Here is an 18,595-nt window from a genome sequence, read left to right as displayed (position 1 = left end):
AACCCACAATAAACACATCCATGCTGTTTCCCCTTAAAAATACAAAGTTTGGTGAAATAATGACAACGCTTGGCATTAATTAACGATCATACAGACACTGAAATGAATGAGCATTTTTTTTACATCATAGAATACATCTGTGCTCTGTAGATGATTATTTTAACAGTCCTTTTTCACAATAATTCATACAAGTATTCCGTAGACATTATGTTTAGTTTGTCTAGCATGTTAAAGACCACGTTTTGGTGTAGATTGTCTCTATAAAAGGTTCACTTTATGGCCCACATGCGCCTATGACAATCAAAACAACCCTGAGAAGCAGTGACGTGAGAATCTAAATCGAGGGCTGTGATTGGATGAGGCGCATGTCAATCATCATCGGCGAGGTGGATTTGTGCTAGTGCCCTGAATGAGCTCCAGTGTTTGTGCTCGGCTTTTACAAGTTTCCCTACACGACCATGGGGGTAGGAGAGAGCAGCTAAGTTGACAGATTTATATAAAGAAGTTGAACCTCACTTCACGCGTGTTTCAAGGTAGCCTTGTGGCAAGCTGAAGCTTTTTCTGGCAAATGTAGGGACGTGAGAAGTTTCAGATTTAAGTGGATAGCTTGGACACAAGAGTCAAGATGAACAACCTGTCGTTTGACGATGCTTCTCTGGATAATCTGGACCCAACACTGTCGCTTAATGACCCCAGCGACATCGACACGGCCCTCTTAAGCGACATTGATGGTAAGGAAATGTAATGGTGTAACTCAGTCACGTTCACTAAAACTCAAAAACGCCGGGTATAATTTATGTGCATGCCATGTCTGTTTCACTCATCAAGTCTTGGGTAGCTCCAGCTTTAAACATAAGATTTTAAAAACCTAATGTATGCTTGCTTGCAGACAGCGCCAATTTTAAAGGTTTTAGTTTCACAACGTATTTTAGCTTTCAATCGTCATTAGCAAGACAAGCTAGCGACTTTCCCTTTGGAGGGTTAGCTGAGTTTGTAATGTGTGGTTTTATTAGAGGTTTTACTGTGTTATTTCTTGTTTCGTGCACTACCTGGCCTTGCTGTGATAATCATTCATGAAACAAACTTATAATAATGATAATATTAATGACTGGCTGAGTTTTAGTTAAGCTAATTGGTGAGGCTAACATGGGGAATGGTCGTGAGTGCGCCCCGCCCCCAGCCTGCTCCTCAGACAAGGGTTACTGTCGGTCATTCCTCCTCTTTGGGTTCACGGTGCCTCAGTTGACACTCAGTTGATACCAATTTGTGTTAATTTTATGGTCACGAAATCAATATATCATAATGTTCTATCTCACCTTTTCTCTCTCTTTTCCGTGCTTCCTTTACATTAGTTCTTCATGTGCATCTCAAAAGTTGTCACACTCATCACTCGCTTGGTGTTATCATCATCATCTTCATCATTATCATTATCATTATCATTATCATCATTATTATTATTATTGTAATTATTAGGGATGCAAGGTGAATTAATTGGTTATTTGTATATAGACATATATGAAGTACTATATTCAGTTTTTTTTCTTTTTTCTCATGGAGATTTTCCTGTATACGACCAATATGCATCTCTACAGTAATGCCTATAATATATTTGGGAAAGGCTGCACTGCATAGATGATAGTGGGTAATACATATCCTTGCAGCCGTTTTCGGTGCCTTCCCAAAATGTGACCGACAGTAACCCTCAGTGATGCTGTTCGATGGTAACCTCGTGCAGACAGCGCTCCCTCTCTTTCCTGTCTTGAGCTGATCGGCATAGCAAGTCTCTGAGACGGGCTCTGATTGGTCAAGAGCGATCACCTCATACAAAACACTGGTTTACAAATCCAGGCTGCTGCGTTTTCACTGCAGACACAACATACACTCAGTGTCACTGTGTTTTTTAAAGTAATATATTTCTGGTGAGCTGCTTTTAAATCAAAATTAAGAGATTATAAAATAAGATGTATCTTTATTGATCCCCCTTGGGAGAAATGTAAATTAACACAGCAGTATAGTGGGGAAAAAGTAGCATAAAATACTATATACAGTAAACTGGATCTTTGTATAAATAAATGTGCAGTATATAGAAGTTCGTGAGATTATATACTTGTAAATGTTCCTGAGATTTACCTTCATACAGAATAAAAAATAAATGAGCAAGGTGCAGAGTATGATATAACAGTGTCTTAATTAGTATAATGGTGTCAGGTTTTATTTTGAAAACAACATTCCTCAAATATATTAAAAAAAATAAGTACCCATATAAACTGTAGGAGCCTGTTTAGGAGGAAATAAATATTTTGGAAATTTTTAGATTTCCCCACCACCACCACACACAGGTCATGCCCCAACCATGTGCAATTTATGTAACCACACCTCTACCTGTGAAGGCTTGCTAACATTCTGCATACAAATAAAGTGTTAGTTTAATGCGTTAGTTGAATTGAAAATGAAAAAAATATTAATATTAGGGCTCCTGGCAGTCATGGGCCTTTAGAATTGTCCTAACTTTTCACCCCCTTATGGCACCCCTGTTTATAACTGTGGTATTTGATTGTCTGCAGCCTTTTTATATATTGTTGTGTGTGTATATATGAATTTGCATATATTACACATATGACCTAATTATTTCTATTGATTGGAGATTGAAATAAATTAAGTTAAAGGAGCATTTAATTTAATTTAATCAGCTTACTCAGTTATTTTGCAGCTGCAGGAAGAGTGTAGAGTGCTTGAATACACATGGTTGAAATAAATGTAGAATGTACTGTATATGTATACCTGGTGTTTTCCACAACAGTTTGTACCTTATGTAACACTGCTGTGTTTATAGCCCATGTTGGTATAAACTGTGAATAGGGAGAAGTGATTAATCAATGCTGATTCTGATTTTGGTTATAATTGAATCTTGGTTCTGATTCATGTCATATTGTTTTTGTATGAAAAGGAAAATGTTTTGATTATGAAATCTGCCGTCATCTTCAGGAAGTTGCTACAAACTTTATTTTATTATAATTTTTTATAAGTTTTTGGTGTTTACTTTTTGGAAGAAAGAGCAGCTAGAACAGCCCTTTTTTGTTGGTTTACTCTCATTTTTACTTGATTTTGATACAAAAAACAGTACATTGTTATCCCATGCTACAGTAAATGCCCAGTGGTTGCTTTTCCCTGTATCACTATGGTGTTTTATTAGCTTCATTTTGAGTGCTTTCTCATATTGTAAATACTCTACATGTGGGTGGGTTAGGGTTAGTGTAGGAGGGAAGTGTAGGAGATTCAGTCTGCGACTTAAAAAGTTCCAGTTATCAATAAGCTCGGCCATGTTTCTCAACAAATGACCGCTTCTTGTACATTTGGATCTGGTTCTGATGGTGGTTTTGATTTCTTTCCCTCCTCAGACATGCTCCAGCTCATCAACAACCAGGACATGGAGTTTGGGGGACTCTTTGATCCTCCATACACAGGGCCTGCCCCCACCCAAGAGCTTCCCCCTCTGACCCAGTCCATCACCTCAGCCGCCCCTCCCTCCACCACTCCTACACCTCCATCTACATCATCCTCCTCTATCCTCAGCAGTAGCCCCCACCTGGATGCTCTCCTGGGCCCTCCCATCACCCGCAGCTCCACCACCCCAGACAAGGCTTTCCAGCCACCCACCTTCCAGCAGTCCCCCCTGGCCCAGGTATCCAACTCCACCCCGCGGCAGCAACCAGCCTCCCCGCAGCAGGCTCAGACCCTCAGACAGCCCCAGGTGGAACAGCCCCAGCCCATTCTCAGCCAGTCTAGCCCGGCCCAGGCAGCCTCACCTCATGGATCACCAGGACCGACCCCAGTATTCAGCTCCACACCCCAGGCCCTCTTCACTTCCCCTGCACCACAGACTCCGCCCCAACTTCAACCCCAGCCGCAGACACAGCTTCAGGCTTCGGTTCAAGTTCAGAACCAGCAGCAGACTCGGACCACCTTCAGCAATCCGAACAGCTTCACAGGTAAGCACAGTTTGATGGTGATGACGGTGTATCTGAGTGCTGTGAGAGGCCAGGTTTTTGTGACTTATCTAATATCAACAAGATCCAAGTTTAAGACTTTAAAAAGGTAGTGCGATTTTTTTTTTCTACATAGGTTATATTCTTATTCTCGTGACAGGTTTTCTGGCTTTGTACAGATTCATCCAAGGATTTGGGAATGTTTGTCCAAACTTTTGACTGGCACTTTCTTTCTGTAATTGGATAAATTAAATGTTAAATCCAGATAAAAAACAAGCTGTTCAGTGTCAGAAAGTAGTTTAAAAATGTCTTTTAAAGAAGAAATCGTTGTGTTCTTTAGCAAACAGGAGCTGTGATGTTTGGCAAATGTTTCAGTGAATTGGCTGTAACAATACTTGTATAAGCTGTCTGGTATAAATGACTCTTCAGGTCCAAGATGGTTGGAGGAGGATTCCTATGCTTTAAAGGGCACACACCAGTTTATGGGTCCACACTGTGTTACCTCATACCGATGCACAGTGAATAATTTAAGAATGGAGAGCAAAGTTATTTGAAAAAAAGAGGGAAATGCTAGAAATCCACAAGAGCCAATAGAGTATTTGACAGCTGCCTCATATACACACACCTGCAACTAAGATAGTTCATTAGTTTAAAAAGGATTACAAACTCAGAGCCAATGTAGTTTAAATCAGATTTGTGTTTCCCATGTTAGTTTGGAAATGTGTCCTAAATTAACCCCCAGAGCCCAGCAAGGTGGCTCTCCATGTGAATTGAATTCCCTAAACTCAGACACTAGGTTATTCAACCTCAGCTGATTGCTCTAATCTAATAGACTTTGCTCAGCAACGTGAGAGTCTTTGAACTAAATGAAACTGCTTTGTATGGGCAACACCCATTTTATATGTACACATTGCAGCGTGTATAGTACATGGTCTACTACAGTACAAATGTATATTTGTGTTTGTTAATAACAATCATGTCTACTGAAATTATTGACACCTGATGGTTTGGAAAAGTAGTACATTACACCTTAGTTATTTTTTCTAAGATGCAACAAAAAGTTTTTATTATCTTTATTACCCAACCTGGTTACTCATACTTGGCTTCAATTGTGAGTCTTGTTGGAGCTGATAAGAAACTGTAGGTGACACACTGAATGTTGCTTTCGCTTATTTGATGAGATAGCCCCGTCACCCATTGGTCTACAAACCCATAACTTCCACAATGTTAGGTGTAGCAACTGAAGTAGAAAGAGTTTCTGTTGCTACACCTAACATTGTGGAAGTTATGGGTTTGTAGACCAATGGGTGACGGGGCTATCCCATCAAATAAGCGAAAGCAACATTCAGTGTGTCACCTACAGTTTCTTATCAGCTCCAACAAGACTCACGGTTGAAGCCAAGTATGAGTAACCAGGTTGGGTAATAAAGATAATAAAAACTTTTTGTTGCATTTTAGAAAAAATAACTAAGGTGTAATGTACTACTTTTCCAAACCATCAGGTGTCAATAATTTCAGTAGACATGATTGTTATTAACAAACACAAATATACATTTGTACTGTAGTAGACCATCACCAGCACATTTCAGAAACCAATACAAATGTTTGATATTCTCTTGCCTGCGTTGTACAGTGCCATTATGACTTTTGGTTTAAGTACAAATGTAGGATAGATTAAAGAAAGTCACTTTAACACTTAGATCATGGAAAGCAATTAGGCAATGAGCTCATCCACTGTAGAATTATTTTCAACGTTTCATAACTGTTTTTCCAGCTGGCAGTCCAGGCACAGTGAGCCAACCAGTCACCAGCTTGTCATCCTCACCTCCAGCCGTTCAGCCAGTGGCCATTCAGGCTCAGCTCCAAGGGCTGACCACAACCTCTCCTCTACTCACGACGTCAGTAAGCCCATCGGCTCAGACCATCACATCTCACGTACAGCAACTACCTGTAAGTGTGTAAGACCTGAATGAACCTTTTAACTTGTATTTCTTGCTTGAGCATTATGGAATCAAAAGGCAGACTAAAATCTGCATCTGTCCTGATTTGTGTGTGTTTTTTAGGTGTTGCTGCAACCCCAGTTCATCAAGGCTGAATCTCTGTTGCTGACCACCCTGAAGCATGACCCCTGCATAGTCACTACGGTGGCCTCTCCCACCTCTTTGGCCACCACTTCCCCAGTACAGAGCACTTCCCTGCAGGTAGACACATTGTATGCGGCTGAAACTCTGATTACACAACACACTTTGGTAGTGACATTCACTCAACTGCAAATCCCTCAGCTGCAAGAATAGAAAAGTTTCAATTTTACATAATCACCTCTACAAACAATTAGTAACAATGAGGATCTAAACTGGGCTGGTCAAATATGTACCATAAATGAACTTGTGTGGGAGAAGAACTGTTAGAAATACAATTTCCTTTGCACATGCTTCACCCAACTGTCTCCTTTTTTTTGTTCTCCTATTTCTCCCCTCTTCTGTACCACCCTGTGTACCTCCTCAGGCCTTTATGGGCGGGGGCACCATCCTGACTACGGTGCCTGTCATGGTGGACACTGAGAAGCTGCCAATCAACCGCATCGCAATCAGTGGTAAACCAGTCGGCCAGCCACACAAGGGGGAGAAGCGCACAGCTCACAATGCAATTGAGAAGCGCTACCGCTCTTCCATCAATGACAAAATCATCGAGCTCAAAGACCTGGTGGCTGGTACGGAGGCCAAGGTAGGAAAAAGTATTTCTTGGTTTTACTACAACGCCATGAACCTGAAAATGCTTCGGCAATAAAATTACAAAAAAATGTTCTTACTTTTAAAAATGGCATTAGTTCTTAATCCTGTAGGGTGTACAAATCCTGCTTAGAAAAATAATGTTACTAATATGAATTTTACTGTTTACCACTTATTTATAGGTGTAATTGCTTCTTTTTCCACTCTGTTGTAGCTCAACAAGTCTGCAGTGCTCAGGAAAGCCATCGACTACATCCGTTACCTGCAGCAGGCCAACCAGAAACTCAAACAGGAGAACATGGCTCTTAAAATGTCAGCCCAGAAAAACAGTACGTGCTTGAGACCTTTTTCTCTTCTTTATTCTGTAACAGCTCCTCTACAATTTATCACATTTTTCTCTAAAGGAAGTCATTCAGTTGACCTTTCATGATGAGGTCTATTGATAGCTGCTGTTATCCTGAAATTACAAAATTGTCTCCTAGATAGGTACAATTTAAGGCTAAAGACGTCTCTGCTTTTGTTCCACTGATTGACCCCTAACTGCTCACCTCATCTTTCCTCTTCCTTTTTCTCCAGAGTCTCTCAAGGACCTCGTTGCTATGGAGGTGGATGCACCGGCTGATGTGAAGAACGAGCTGCCCACCCCACCAGCCTCTGATGTGGGCTCGCCCACTTCTTTCTCACACTGTGGCAGCGACTCAGAGCCTGACAGTCCAATGGGGGAGGACACCAAGGTATGCAATTCTCACTTAAACTGGTAAACATTACAACATTTGAACTGGTAAATTTTGTCGACTTAGGAATCTCATAGCTGCGTATGATCTCAAAATACAATTGGCTTGAGCAAGACATTGAATCCCCTCTTTCTCATTTATTACAAGTCATTTAAATATCTAAATAACTGTAATCTGTTACTTTCAAGGCTGAAATATACTTCTGAATGGAAATGCTGCAGTAACTCTGTACATCATATCATGCCATGATGTACTCCTCTATATATGCAGAGGCTATGTGGCTCTGACATGTTTACATTGCCCCTTGTGTTTGCTGATTGTCAGAACAGAAAGCAGGTTGAAGAAAGGCTGAGTAATCTACTTTCAGCAATGCTAGTACAGGATATCTGTTGTTAGGGTTTTATCAGTAACTACTTATTAGTACAGATTGTTAACATATTAACAACATTAGTTCAGGTAATAATGATCATAATTAATTGTTGTTGTTATTATTATTATTATTATTAGTCACAATGTTATAATGTTTTTTTTACCTTTACCAGAAATTAATCTCTGTGGTCTCTTTTCTGTGTGTCAGCCCAGTGTGGGCGTGTTGAACAGACCAGCATCTGGTGGCAGCGCTGGTGGCATGTTGGACCGTTCCCGTATGGCACTATGTGCCTTCACCTTCCTCTTCCTCTCCCTCAACCCCCTGGCTGCCCTGCTGTGCTCACCTGACAGCAGCTCAGCTGCTAATACTGCAGCCACCACCACTCATTCAGCAGGCAGGAGCGTTCTGGGCATAGATATTGCAGGTATGGGGGGTATAAATGCTTTGAGGAAGGGAGACAGAATGATGACACCGTCACTCAAAATACCTGTTGTAGAATAATTCAAGGCATGATTTCATAAGATGTTATATTGTTATAAATGATGACTCCACATATGTTTACAGTTTTATTATAGAAGTGTGTATTGTTGCAGCTGACTCATGGGGCTGGATGGACTGGATGCTGCCAACGTTACTGGTGTGGCTACTGAACGGGATCCTGGTGTCAGGAGTTCTGATCCGACTGTTGGTTTATGGAGAGCCTGTAACCAGACCACACTCTGGATCCTCTGTCTTGTTCTGGAGGCACCGCAAGCAGGCTGACCTGGACTTAGCCAGAGTACGTTTCATCGTTGATACAGAAAGATTTAATTTATTGATCTTCACCAGCACTTAAGATTATTTAAAGAGAAAATTACATGGATAAGGAAAGCATGGAGTATGCAGACAATTAACTAATAGCTTCATAGGAATATCATAAAACTCTATATTTAGAAAGAAACCCCTCCTATTGAGTTGCCTTTTGATCTGTTCTTCCTAATCATCATCATCATTATCTCTTTTGCCCTCCACAGGGAGATTTTGCCCAGGCTAGTCAGAACCTGTGGACCTGTCTGAAGGCTCTCGGTCGCCCCTTACCCACCTCCCAGTTAGACCTAGCCTGTGCTGCACTGTGGTCCCTTCTACGTTTTTGCCTCCAGCGCCTCTGGGTGGGTCGCTGGCTGGCTGCCAGAGCTGGAGGGCTGCGTTCTGACCGCCCCCTGCAGGAGGACGCCTGCAAAAGCAGCCGTGACGCCGCCCTGGTCTACCATCGTCTGCACCAGCTACACATGACAGGTTGGTTGGTGGGAAAAATCCTGGTTCTAAATTAAATCAGTGTGGTAGACTGAACACTGGAGGGGTGGCACATTGAAGTGACAAATCCAGAGTGATTAAAGAGCAACTTAACCCCTCCCTTTTTTGATGAAAGAGCCAGCTTATGTTGATTTAGTGCCAATAAAAGGTTTATACTAAGGTTGCAAAATCATTAAGCTTGAGTAATTAGTATAAGACGTTACGCCTCTTTTTTTTCGTGGTTCCTTTGGCGGTTATATCAGCAGGCACATTTCTTAGCTTGCAGAGCAGTTCTCTGGCATATTTTTAATAAAATAGTTTTTAATTTCTTGTCTATGCCTTGTTTACACGTTCAGGTAAGCTGAATGGGAGCCACCTGTCAGCAGTGCACATGGCTTTGAGTGCAGTGAACCTGGCAGAGTGTGCTGGCTCCTGTCTGCCTGTTGCCTCTCTGGCTGAAGTCTATGTCTCTGCAGCTCTACGGGTCAAAGCCAGCCTGCCAAGGATCCTGCATTTCACCTCTGTAAGCCCCCTTTAGTTTACACATGCATGTCACTCACTCATTTATGTTGTTGAGCAATATTTTTGCATAGACACTAGCCACTTATTAAATTGCGCATTTTATATCCTGAGGTAAACACTTTCGCAATAAGTAGTTTTGAGTTGTTGTTTGGTTCATGCGGTCGACTTGTCTTTCTTGCTCACATTCAAGCATCTTGTTTTATAAATGATCCTGAGATTTGCCAACTTGATTACTAAACATGATGAGTCAACTATAAGCTCTGTAATGTCCATGTTTGTAAGATTTGAGATTGCACAACTTAACTGCTGGTTTTTAATCCTTTACAGCGTGTGTTCCTGAGCAGTGCCCGCCAGGCATGCCTGTCATCTAGTGGCAGTGTGCCTCCGGCTATGCAGTGGCTCTGTCACCCACTTGGTCATCGCTTCTTTGTGGACGGGGATTGGGCCATTCGTAGCACCCCAAAAGATAGCATCTACAGTCAGGCTGGCAATACTGGTCAGTGTAGACAAACTATTACTGTTTTGTATAATGGCTAATTGGCTGTGATGAATCCTCTTGAACATTGTCACCTGAAGCATAGGGCCTGTATTTGTACATGCACACACAGACATGTTGTATTTCTCATAGTTCTCATTTGTTGATGCTCTTACAGTGGATCCTCTGGCCCAGGTGACCCAGGCCTTCAGAGAGCACCTCCTGGAGAAGGCTCTGTACTGTGTCGCCCAGCCACATGGAGAGAAAAGCACCAGCCAGGGAGAGGGGTGAGGAAAATCACAAACAAGCATTTTTGATTCTAATCTTTCATTAGAATTCCTTTGTGACGAGTTATGGTTTAACTTTATGACATAGTTGAGGTAAATGTGAAAAGATGGGCACAACAACAATGGCAAGGCAAGGCAGTTTTATTTATATAGCGCATTTTATACACAATGGCAACTCAATGTGCTTTATATAAAACAGAAAAAACATGTAATTTGAGAAACATTAAACATACAATTAACCCCCCACCCCCCACACTAATAAAAATAAAAACAAAAGTATAGAAAGAAGAGAGAAATAAAGTGCTAGAATAGAGCTTTAAATATAAGATTGCAGCATAAAATAATGATTTGCTTTAAAATAATTTAAAGGAAACAATGAAGATAGTGTAATGGACTAAACAGAAATATTGGTAATGACAGTTGTCAGTTTGGCAGCAAAATAACCATTCAGTGTGTGTCCCTCCTCAGGGAGTACGCTGATGCCCTGGAGTATCTCCAGCTGCTGATTAGTGCATCGGATGCAGCGGGTGCCACCTCACAGTCCTTCGCCATCGGCTCCAACATGGCTACTGTGACTGGTAAGTGTGTCAGCTGTCATTTGTGTCAACATTACATTTGTCTGTCTCCTTCATATGTCAAAAGATTAAATTGCCTTTCATGTCATGACTGAGAGATTCAAATTTAGGATTATATTGTATTAATACATAGAAAACTTTTGCTACTTTTTGATAATTTAGCATCACTACTAAAACATGAGTAACAATAGCAGCTGTTTTTGAATCCCGGCCCAAAATGAACTGATGAGATATGAGCCACCTAACACTCACTGACTAATCCGACTTTTCTTGAGTACATCAACAATTTCAGGTGTAGATTTGGGCTCTGTGCTTCATTACCCCTTATCCTCTCTGAGAGAATTGCATTTGCTTTTTTTTTTCTCCTGCATTTTTTTCCTCACCTGCTCCAAACATTCGATTTCTTTTTAAGTGCTTGCAAAATAAGCAGCGAGATAAAGTTCATTGTTACACAATTGAGATGGAGTAGCTTGATTTACACTGGGCTGACTTCCACCCTCCCACCATTTCACTTTATCCTTACTGATCACTGATCTAAGCGAAAGGGGGCTAGGTGAAAGGGAGGCATCCGCTATATTGCTTCATCTATCGTCAGCACTGTCGAATCGGTGATCACCTTGAGAGGAGGGAGGGAGAGGGAGGCGCTGTGGGGATTTTAAGACTTTCCTTGGCAGAGCCTCAGGTTGCTCACACAGTGTTAGGTTTGTGTGTGTGTGTGTGTGTGTGTGTGTGTGTGTGTGTCCAATGTTAAATGGAGTAGTTTTCCCTCATGAGGGAGTCGTCAAAATGGCTTCTTTCTCTCAGTATGTTGTGACTGTGCCAGAGGGGAGAGACAGATTGATTCAGAGGTCAAAATACAGACAACAGCTGTCCAGTGTGTGTGTGCATGCGCGCACACACTCATGCATGTTAAATGTGAAAGTGGGCAGTAGGGGATTCAAATATTTGCCCTTTTTGTTTGTCTGCAGGTATCTCACCTTGTGACTGTTTTTGTTCCAACTTCCAGGTTGCGACCCCCACTCCAAGTGGTGGTCCTCTGTTGCCGTGGTGATCATCAACTGGCTCCAAGGAGATGATGCTGCAGCGGAGAGACTGTATCCCACAGTGGAGCACCTGCCTCGCAGTCTACAGAACGCAGAGTGAGTTGAACATAGCCAGCAAAAGAGTGTGTTGCTTAACTTTTTGCTTGATAATGCCAAGCAGAGGAGACATACACACACACACACACACACACACACACACACACACACACACGCGCACTCTCCTTAAACCTGTGTCCTCTGTCTCCTGCTTTGTCAGGAGTCTTCTGCCAAAGGCGTGTCTGAACACATTCAGGGCTGTGCGGGCTCTGCTGTCCAAGCCAGAAAACTGCCAGTTGAGTTTGAGCTTCAGCGACAAGGCCAGCGCCCTGCTCCGAGACAGCCTCAACCTAGGACCACACTGCCACAGCTCCAGTTTAGACAAGGTAGACACATTCACACGAACACTTTCAAATATGCCCTCATGGAAGTTGTTGATGATTGTTATTCCAATGAGGGACATTTTTGTGAGGGCATCTGCATTAAAAATGTAAACATACATGTGACAGATGTGCCCACACATAATTACTCAAGTATAAAGTATACACACGCACACATACTTTTCACAATACAACAATACATGCACACCCCCCCCCCCTCCCTCCAGCAACTCCACTCTGTGATGGCGCGATGTCCTACCCTCTGGCATTCAGCAGATGGTGATGCTGGTGGATAGGTAACTCGCAGTGTGTGCACATCTATGGCCAGTACTGTGGTGCATTGTAGTTGCATTGCATGTGTGTCTCAGCGGAGTGCAATGTACCTGCAGTGCAGCAGAGAGCTGGGCCACTAACAGCACAACACACATGCAGCGAGCTGAAAATGCCCTTCAACTCATGTGTAGAGCTCTGTTGTACTTCTGGCCAGCCGGTTGATCTATTAATTGTTTATTATGGATTTATTTTTATTGAAGTAATACAAATCATTATATGTAAATTAAAGTGACTCTTACCTTTCTTGCATTTCACACAGCACTTATATCATTCGGACCGAATGATTGGTCAGAGTTTTCACAGAATATTATGAGAATGGAATAATGATGAGTTTCTATGACTGGTGGATCTCTCTAACATTTTAGAGTGCTATTACCTTATTAACAGCATTTTAACCTAAACAAAAAAATTTGTAAAAATGTAACAAAGGTAAGGGTAGCTTTAAGAGCACAGTCAATTACAAAGTCAGATTACTCCCTAATATTTGAAAGGTCAACAGAAAATGCCAAGTTCAAGTTTAACTTGTAATGTTAATATGACAGATAACAAGACACTACAATTGTTGGAATAAATATAGTAAAAATACCAACCACAGTACTGCATATTTCTCACAGTCCAGCGGTGGTCCAGGCCTTTTGTTAGTCCTAATGTTGCTCATTTCTTTCTAGGTTGTCCAGTTGCTTTTGTGTGACCTGTTGTTGGTGATGAGGACCAATGTGTGGCGTCTGCAGCAGCAGGGGACCACTCCTGTGGGGACAGGGTCGGTGGGCACCAGTGGCTCTGTGGGCGTCCACCAGGCCTCCCCACCTGAGCTCCAAGGTTTTCAGCAAGATCTCAGCTCCCTACGCAAGCTGGCACACAGCTTCAGGCCTGCAATGCGAAGAGTATGTATAACGGTGTTGATCACTGCATTAACTTTAATTTTTTTTTTTTTTAACTGTTTTCTAACCGTGTTTCCTTCGTCAAGCACACAAGCACACTCAGTTTTATACTTGATGACTGACACACACGTTCATTATTTAAACAGACGAACATTTGTGTGTTTATCTTGTTTAAATGAACACACACTCCTGCATTGTACGTTTTTACTGTCAGGCAATTAAAAATCAAAATAATATACTGTAAAATGCTCACAAACCAACATGTATAAGAATGAAAAAGGCACATCAGGCTCAAATACAAAATGGTAACACACTAAGAAGCACATAGCATATAAATACAGATAGATCCTGTGCACATATTTGCAGCCAGTCAGTACAATTCTCTGTGGAAATTAGCTGGAAGGTGTTGGGAGCACACATACCCACACATCCCTAAAGGCAAGTGTTTAGCAGCGTTGTTCACAAGGCTTCAAAGTCTCACTGAGGTAGAGCTGAACATTCGCTATGAGTCATCATCACTCGCTCTAGTCCCTCCTCCTCTCTCCTCTCTCATCTCTCTTTCCTCCGTCTCTTTCCAGTTGTTCCTTCATGAAGCTACAGCCAGGCTGATGGCGGGGGCCAGTCCCACCCGCACACACCAGCTCCTGGATCGCTCGCTGCGACGCAGAGCAACACCCGGAGCCAAGACAGGTGTGTGTATATGTGTGTGCGTGTATATGTGTGTGCGTATGGGTGGACATACTTCTGTTTTTTTTTTTTTTTCTTTAATCCACTCAAATAATTCTGTCTGTAAGCACCATTGTTTTGTATTTGTCCACACAGAGTAACGTTTTATGTCTGTGGGTGTTTTGATTCTCGATTCAGATTTTATATTTGTGAGTCATTTATGCAATGTGTGCATTACCTATCATCTCTCATGCATGCATAGAGAAGGCAATAGAGCAGCCTTATAACAGGTCATGTCAGGGTTCCATTTACTTGGTGTATGGGTTAGTAGATTGGTGTATTTAAAGAGGTTAGTACAGTAACAATATGGGAGATTCTAATAACATAATGCCAAAACAGCGAGGGTGTACGAGATTCTCGCACACTGTGGGCACTTGTTGGTGAATTTATTAAATAGCCTTGTTTTAATCAAGCAATCTTCATCAGGCATTTCATTTTTTTTAGACTCCAAGAATGCATTTATTTAGATTGTTGTGATCTGAGAGACTCTAAATGGGTGCAATCAGTGTCTCTAATCAGCTTCTTTGTCTATTTCACCCAATTGTTCATTAGACAAAATCACATCAGTAATTAAACAAGACACCACTGAAGTGTGATTGACTGTAGCTGATGACGTCAAAAACAAATAGCACAGTGACAACATCCTTGGTGTTTTTTTTTTTTTTTTTTGTGCAGAGGAGTGCGAGACACGGCCAGGCCAGCGGGAGCAGGCAGAGGCCGTGATGCTGGCGTGCCGCTACCTTCCCCCCTCCTTCCTCTCGGCTCCTGGCCAGAGGGTGGGCATGCTGGCAGATGCAGCCCGCACCCTGGAGAAGCTGGGAGACAAGAGGACCCTCCATGACTGCCAGCAAATGATCATCAAGCTGGGCAGCGGCACCACCGTCACCAACAGCTAGAGAGACGTCGGGGGGGACCGGGGGTGGGGGGGCTGAGAGACAGACAGACACTGTATATAGAAACATCTCTGACACAGAAACACACAGACTCTCACAGACACACAACAATACAGTCCCCTGCATTTTGGAGTGCAGCTATCAAACCGATTTATTAAATTATACAGATTCATATCAAACTGACTTTATGGATTGTCTCTCCCACCAACCCAACCACAAATCAGAGGCGCTTAAAGAGAGCTCATATGCTTCTTATGGATTATTACCAGAATATAGGAAGCATTTTCTCTCATACCGAGCTGAATTCCCTTATGAGAATGCATTGCAGTGCCACAGGTTAACCACAGAGAGGAGCCATCACATCCTCCTTGTGGGCAGTGCAGTGTGAATGTGTGTGCGTGTGTGTGTGTGTGTGTGTGTGTGTGAAGCATGAAAGAGATGTTTACCCTGCGTTTATTCAGTGTAGCCCCACTCCCCAGTTTTTTTTTAATACAAATGCACCTTCTACACGCAGAGTGCCCAATGGGATGGAGTGGCAGGCTGTTCTGATTGGCTGCAGAGTTAGATGTCTCTTTGTTTGTGAGAGGAAAATGACCAAACTCGGATTGGTCTGACTGTGGGCTTGTTCAGAGGGAAGCCACGTGGCAGGTTGTTCAAATAGTGATGATTTGAATCATGTCACTGGTGATAATCGAGACCCACTGAACAAGCCCTGTGTCCCTATCTGCACTAGGCCTGCGCGGCTGATTTAAATGAGATAAGTAATATGGCTTTATGAGGTTATTTTCATATGGGTCTTTTTTCTTGTTTGTTTTGCTGTGTACATATTTTAAAAATGTATTTATAATCTGTATGAACTTTGATTAAGCAGTATTTTGCGTAAGCAGAGTGATAAATGCTTTTTTTCTTCCCTAAAGCCTATTTTATTTGGCCAGGCCCAAATAATGTAGATGCAATACTGTACTGCTACAAGACGTGTGTCAAAATGGGTAACGTATCAAGTTATCAAGGTGTAATTTGCGTCATATCGTCTGACTCAATTGACCTTGTGCTCTTTTGGACACGTACAACTCTGATATCAAAAGTTGGCAACTAGAGCGATAATGTGAACCTTTATCAGTTTGTAACAAGTTACATAATTCATGCAGACAATTACAAACAATTGACCTTTTTATCCAAAGAGGACCTGTAGTGAATCTTCTGGTTTACTTTTGTTTCTCCAGCAATGAAGAGCAATACTTGCTCTTTCAGTCATTTTAGTTTCATACTTCTAGAGAACCACCGTTATTGTTTTCTTTTTTTTGTTTTTTTGAGGAATGTAAAAAGAAAAAGAAACTTTGGCATATGTGTTTGTCCCAGGACCAGTATGTTTTATAGTGTGTCACTAATGTGAAAGACTGAAAGACTTTGGTTTGAGATGAATGAGACAACAGCAACCATGTCTTCAGGTATTGTTCATGTGTCCTTCAACTGACATCTTTTCATCTCTTACTTGTTCTTTCTTTTATTCCTTTTATGATGTAAATATTAAAACATTTTGTAAAGAAGACTTCAGTGTTTCCAGTGGTGCTTCCAGTTCTAACAGTTTCACACCAAATTATAAAGTAGTTAAGTCTCACTCCATTAACTAACTAACCAGCTAAATTATGCAAGTAGGTCATGGATTTATGTGTAAAATTGGATAAAATGTTTGCCAGATGTGCAGCAGATATCTAGGGTAGGAGAAGGAGAAAATATGCTCCTATCTAAATTGTGTCCCCAGCGTGTTAATGTCAGTGCATGTTCAGTAAAGACAAAAAAGCAGGCATTGGTCATAGCAGCATTGAAAGGTGCTGGTATATTTAACATTGGCGTTACAAAAACATTTCAAACAAAGTGATGCTGTGTCATCGATTCCAAACAAATAAGACATGAAAATCAATAAAACGGCATGCTGAACTTAAGACAAGTGACATTCCCAAAAAAGATCATTATTTTTTTCATCAATGGATTCTTTTAATAACATTTTATAAGCAATAACATATTCCATTTTATAGAAAATAAACATCTCTAGGAAATACTATACACAATTATATTAGTACATCACATCTTACATTTAAACAGATTCAAATACTTATATACACAATTAAATAATGAGCTTCATAAAAGAGAAAGTTTGGTGTGGCGTTTTTGCACTTTCTTTTATGCGCTAATACTTAAATATGTCTCCTTTTGATATGACCAGTACTTTATCAGACACCCTATACAGGGTGTTGTTACATAGCATGGCAGAGTGAACGAGGCTACATTTGAGATACACAAACAGACAGATGTGTCATGAAATCTGGATTGAATGTATATCTTTCTGCATGGCTGTGGTAGGTGAAGTAATCATACAACATGGCAATGTTTAACAGTAATACTTCTGAACTGTACATAGATATGAAGTGAGATGACCTGACTCCCAGTTGGACCCTTGGAGCCCTGATCTGCAACCTGTCGCGTGATGATGACGGCGTCTACTGTACATATTGAATGTGCACACAGTTGAATGGGAGTAACACTCTTAAACAGAGCTAATCTTTTTTTCTTTTTTTTCATGTTTCTATTTTTTTTATTTCTGAAGAACACAAAGCTTGACATATACCAAGGGTGACGCAATGATGTTGTATAGTCATAATGCACATCAAAATACATCTCCGAAGATAAGAGTGTTATATTAAAATACTGCGTCCGTTTTTTCAATATCAGAATATTTAGAACCTGTAAAGCACATCATCATGTACAGTTTCCTTTTTTGTTTTTGTCTCTTGTTTTAATCACAAACGCACACATTGAGATAGTACATCCAGTGGTTGGCTGCTGTTTTTTTGATGCATGACATCTTGAATTGGAGATGCACTTCTTCACTCACACAGACACATATGCACAAACGCACTGATGATGTGGCTGAAGAATGATTTATCACACACACACACACCCACTTACTCATTCACTCACTCAATCACACACACACACCTCTTGGCCCACAAAGTGGCCAGAGGGATGCTCCTGTCCAATCAGTGTCCGCCATGTGTCTGAATATGATAGGAACCCATCCGAAGGCAAAGCACACACACATTCCTCACACCATTTTTTATAGGTATAGGTGGCTGTTAGGACAGCATTTTTCTTGCTGGGTAGGTGGTGCTTGCCTGGTGGAGAGGTGGTGTTGATGGTGAAGGTGGTGCACTGCAATATCTTACAGATCCTGTAGAGCAATGGAGAAGAGATTGACATAAATACAAGTCACAAACACCAGAGGTTTTGAGGTCTTCACTCTGTGACCGCTGCTGCACTGGTCTTGCAGTCACAGCACTGCAGATGACTTTTAC

The 18,595-nt window shown here is 41.5% G+C and overlaps 1 protein-coding gene across 1 annotated transcript; it reads left to right on the top strand.

The window, feature by feature from the left end:
- Positions 1-392: 392 nt before the first annotated feature.
- Positions 393-16,791, top strand: srebf1 (sterol regulatory element binding transcription factor 1). The gene is made up of 19 exons (XM_053337825.1): positions 393-731; positions 3,399-3,989; positions 5,761-5,936; positions 6,050-6,187; positions 6,492-6,710; positions 6,930-7,044; positions 7,292-7,449; positions 8,027-8,243; positions 8,413-8,597; positions 8,833-9,094; positions 9,448-9,614; positions 9,941-10,109; positions 10,267-10,375; positions 10,844-10,953; positions 11,957-12,089; positions 12,250-12,415; positions 13,411-13,626; positions 14,202-14,313; positions 15,025-16,791. The coding sequence occupies exons 1-19, from the start codon at positions 626-628 to the stop codon at positions 15,243-15,245; spliced, it is 3,570 nt and encodes a 1,189-aa protein (XP_053193800.1). The 5' UTR covers positions 393-625; the 3' UTR covers positions 15,246-16,791.
- The last annotated feature ends 1,804 nt before the right edge of the window (positions 16,792-18,595 follow it).

Source organism: Scomber japonicus, chromosome 18 (assembly GCF_027409825.1).
Source record: "Scomber japonicus isolate fScoJap1 chromosome 18, fScoJap1.pri, whole genome shotgun sequence".
Lineage (NCBI taxonomy): Eukaryota > Metazoa > Chordata > Actinopteri > Scombriformes > Scombridae > Scomber > Scomber japonicus.
The sequence above is the reverse complement of the archived record's forward strand: the minus strand, read 5'-3'. Positions and strand labels throughout refer to the sequence as shown.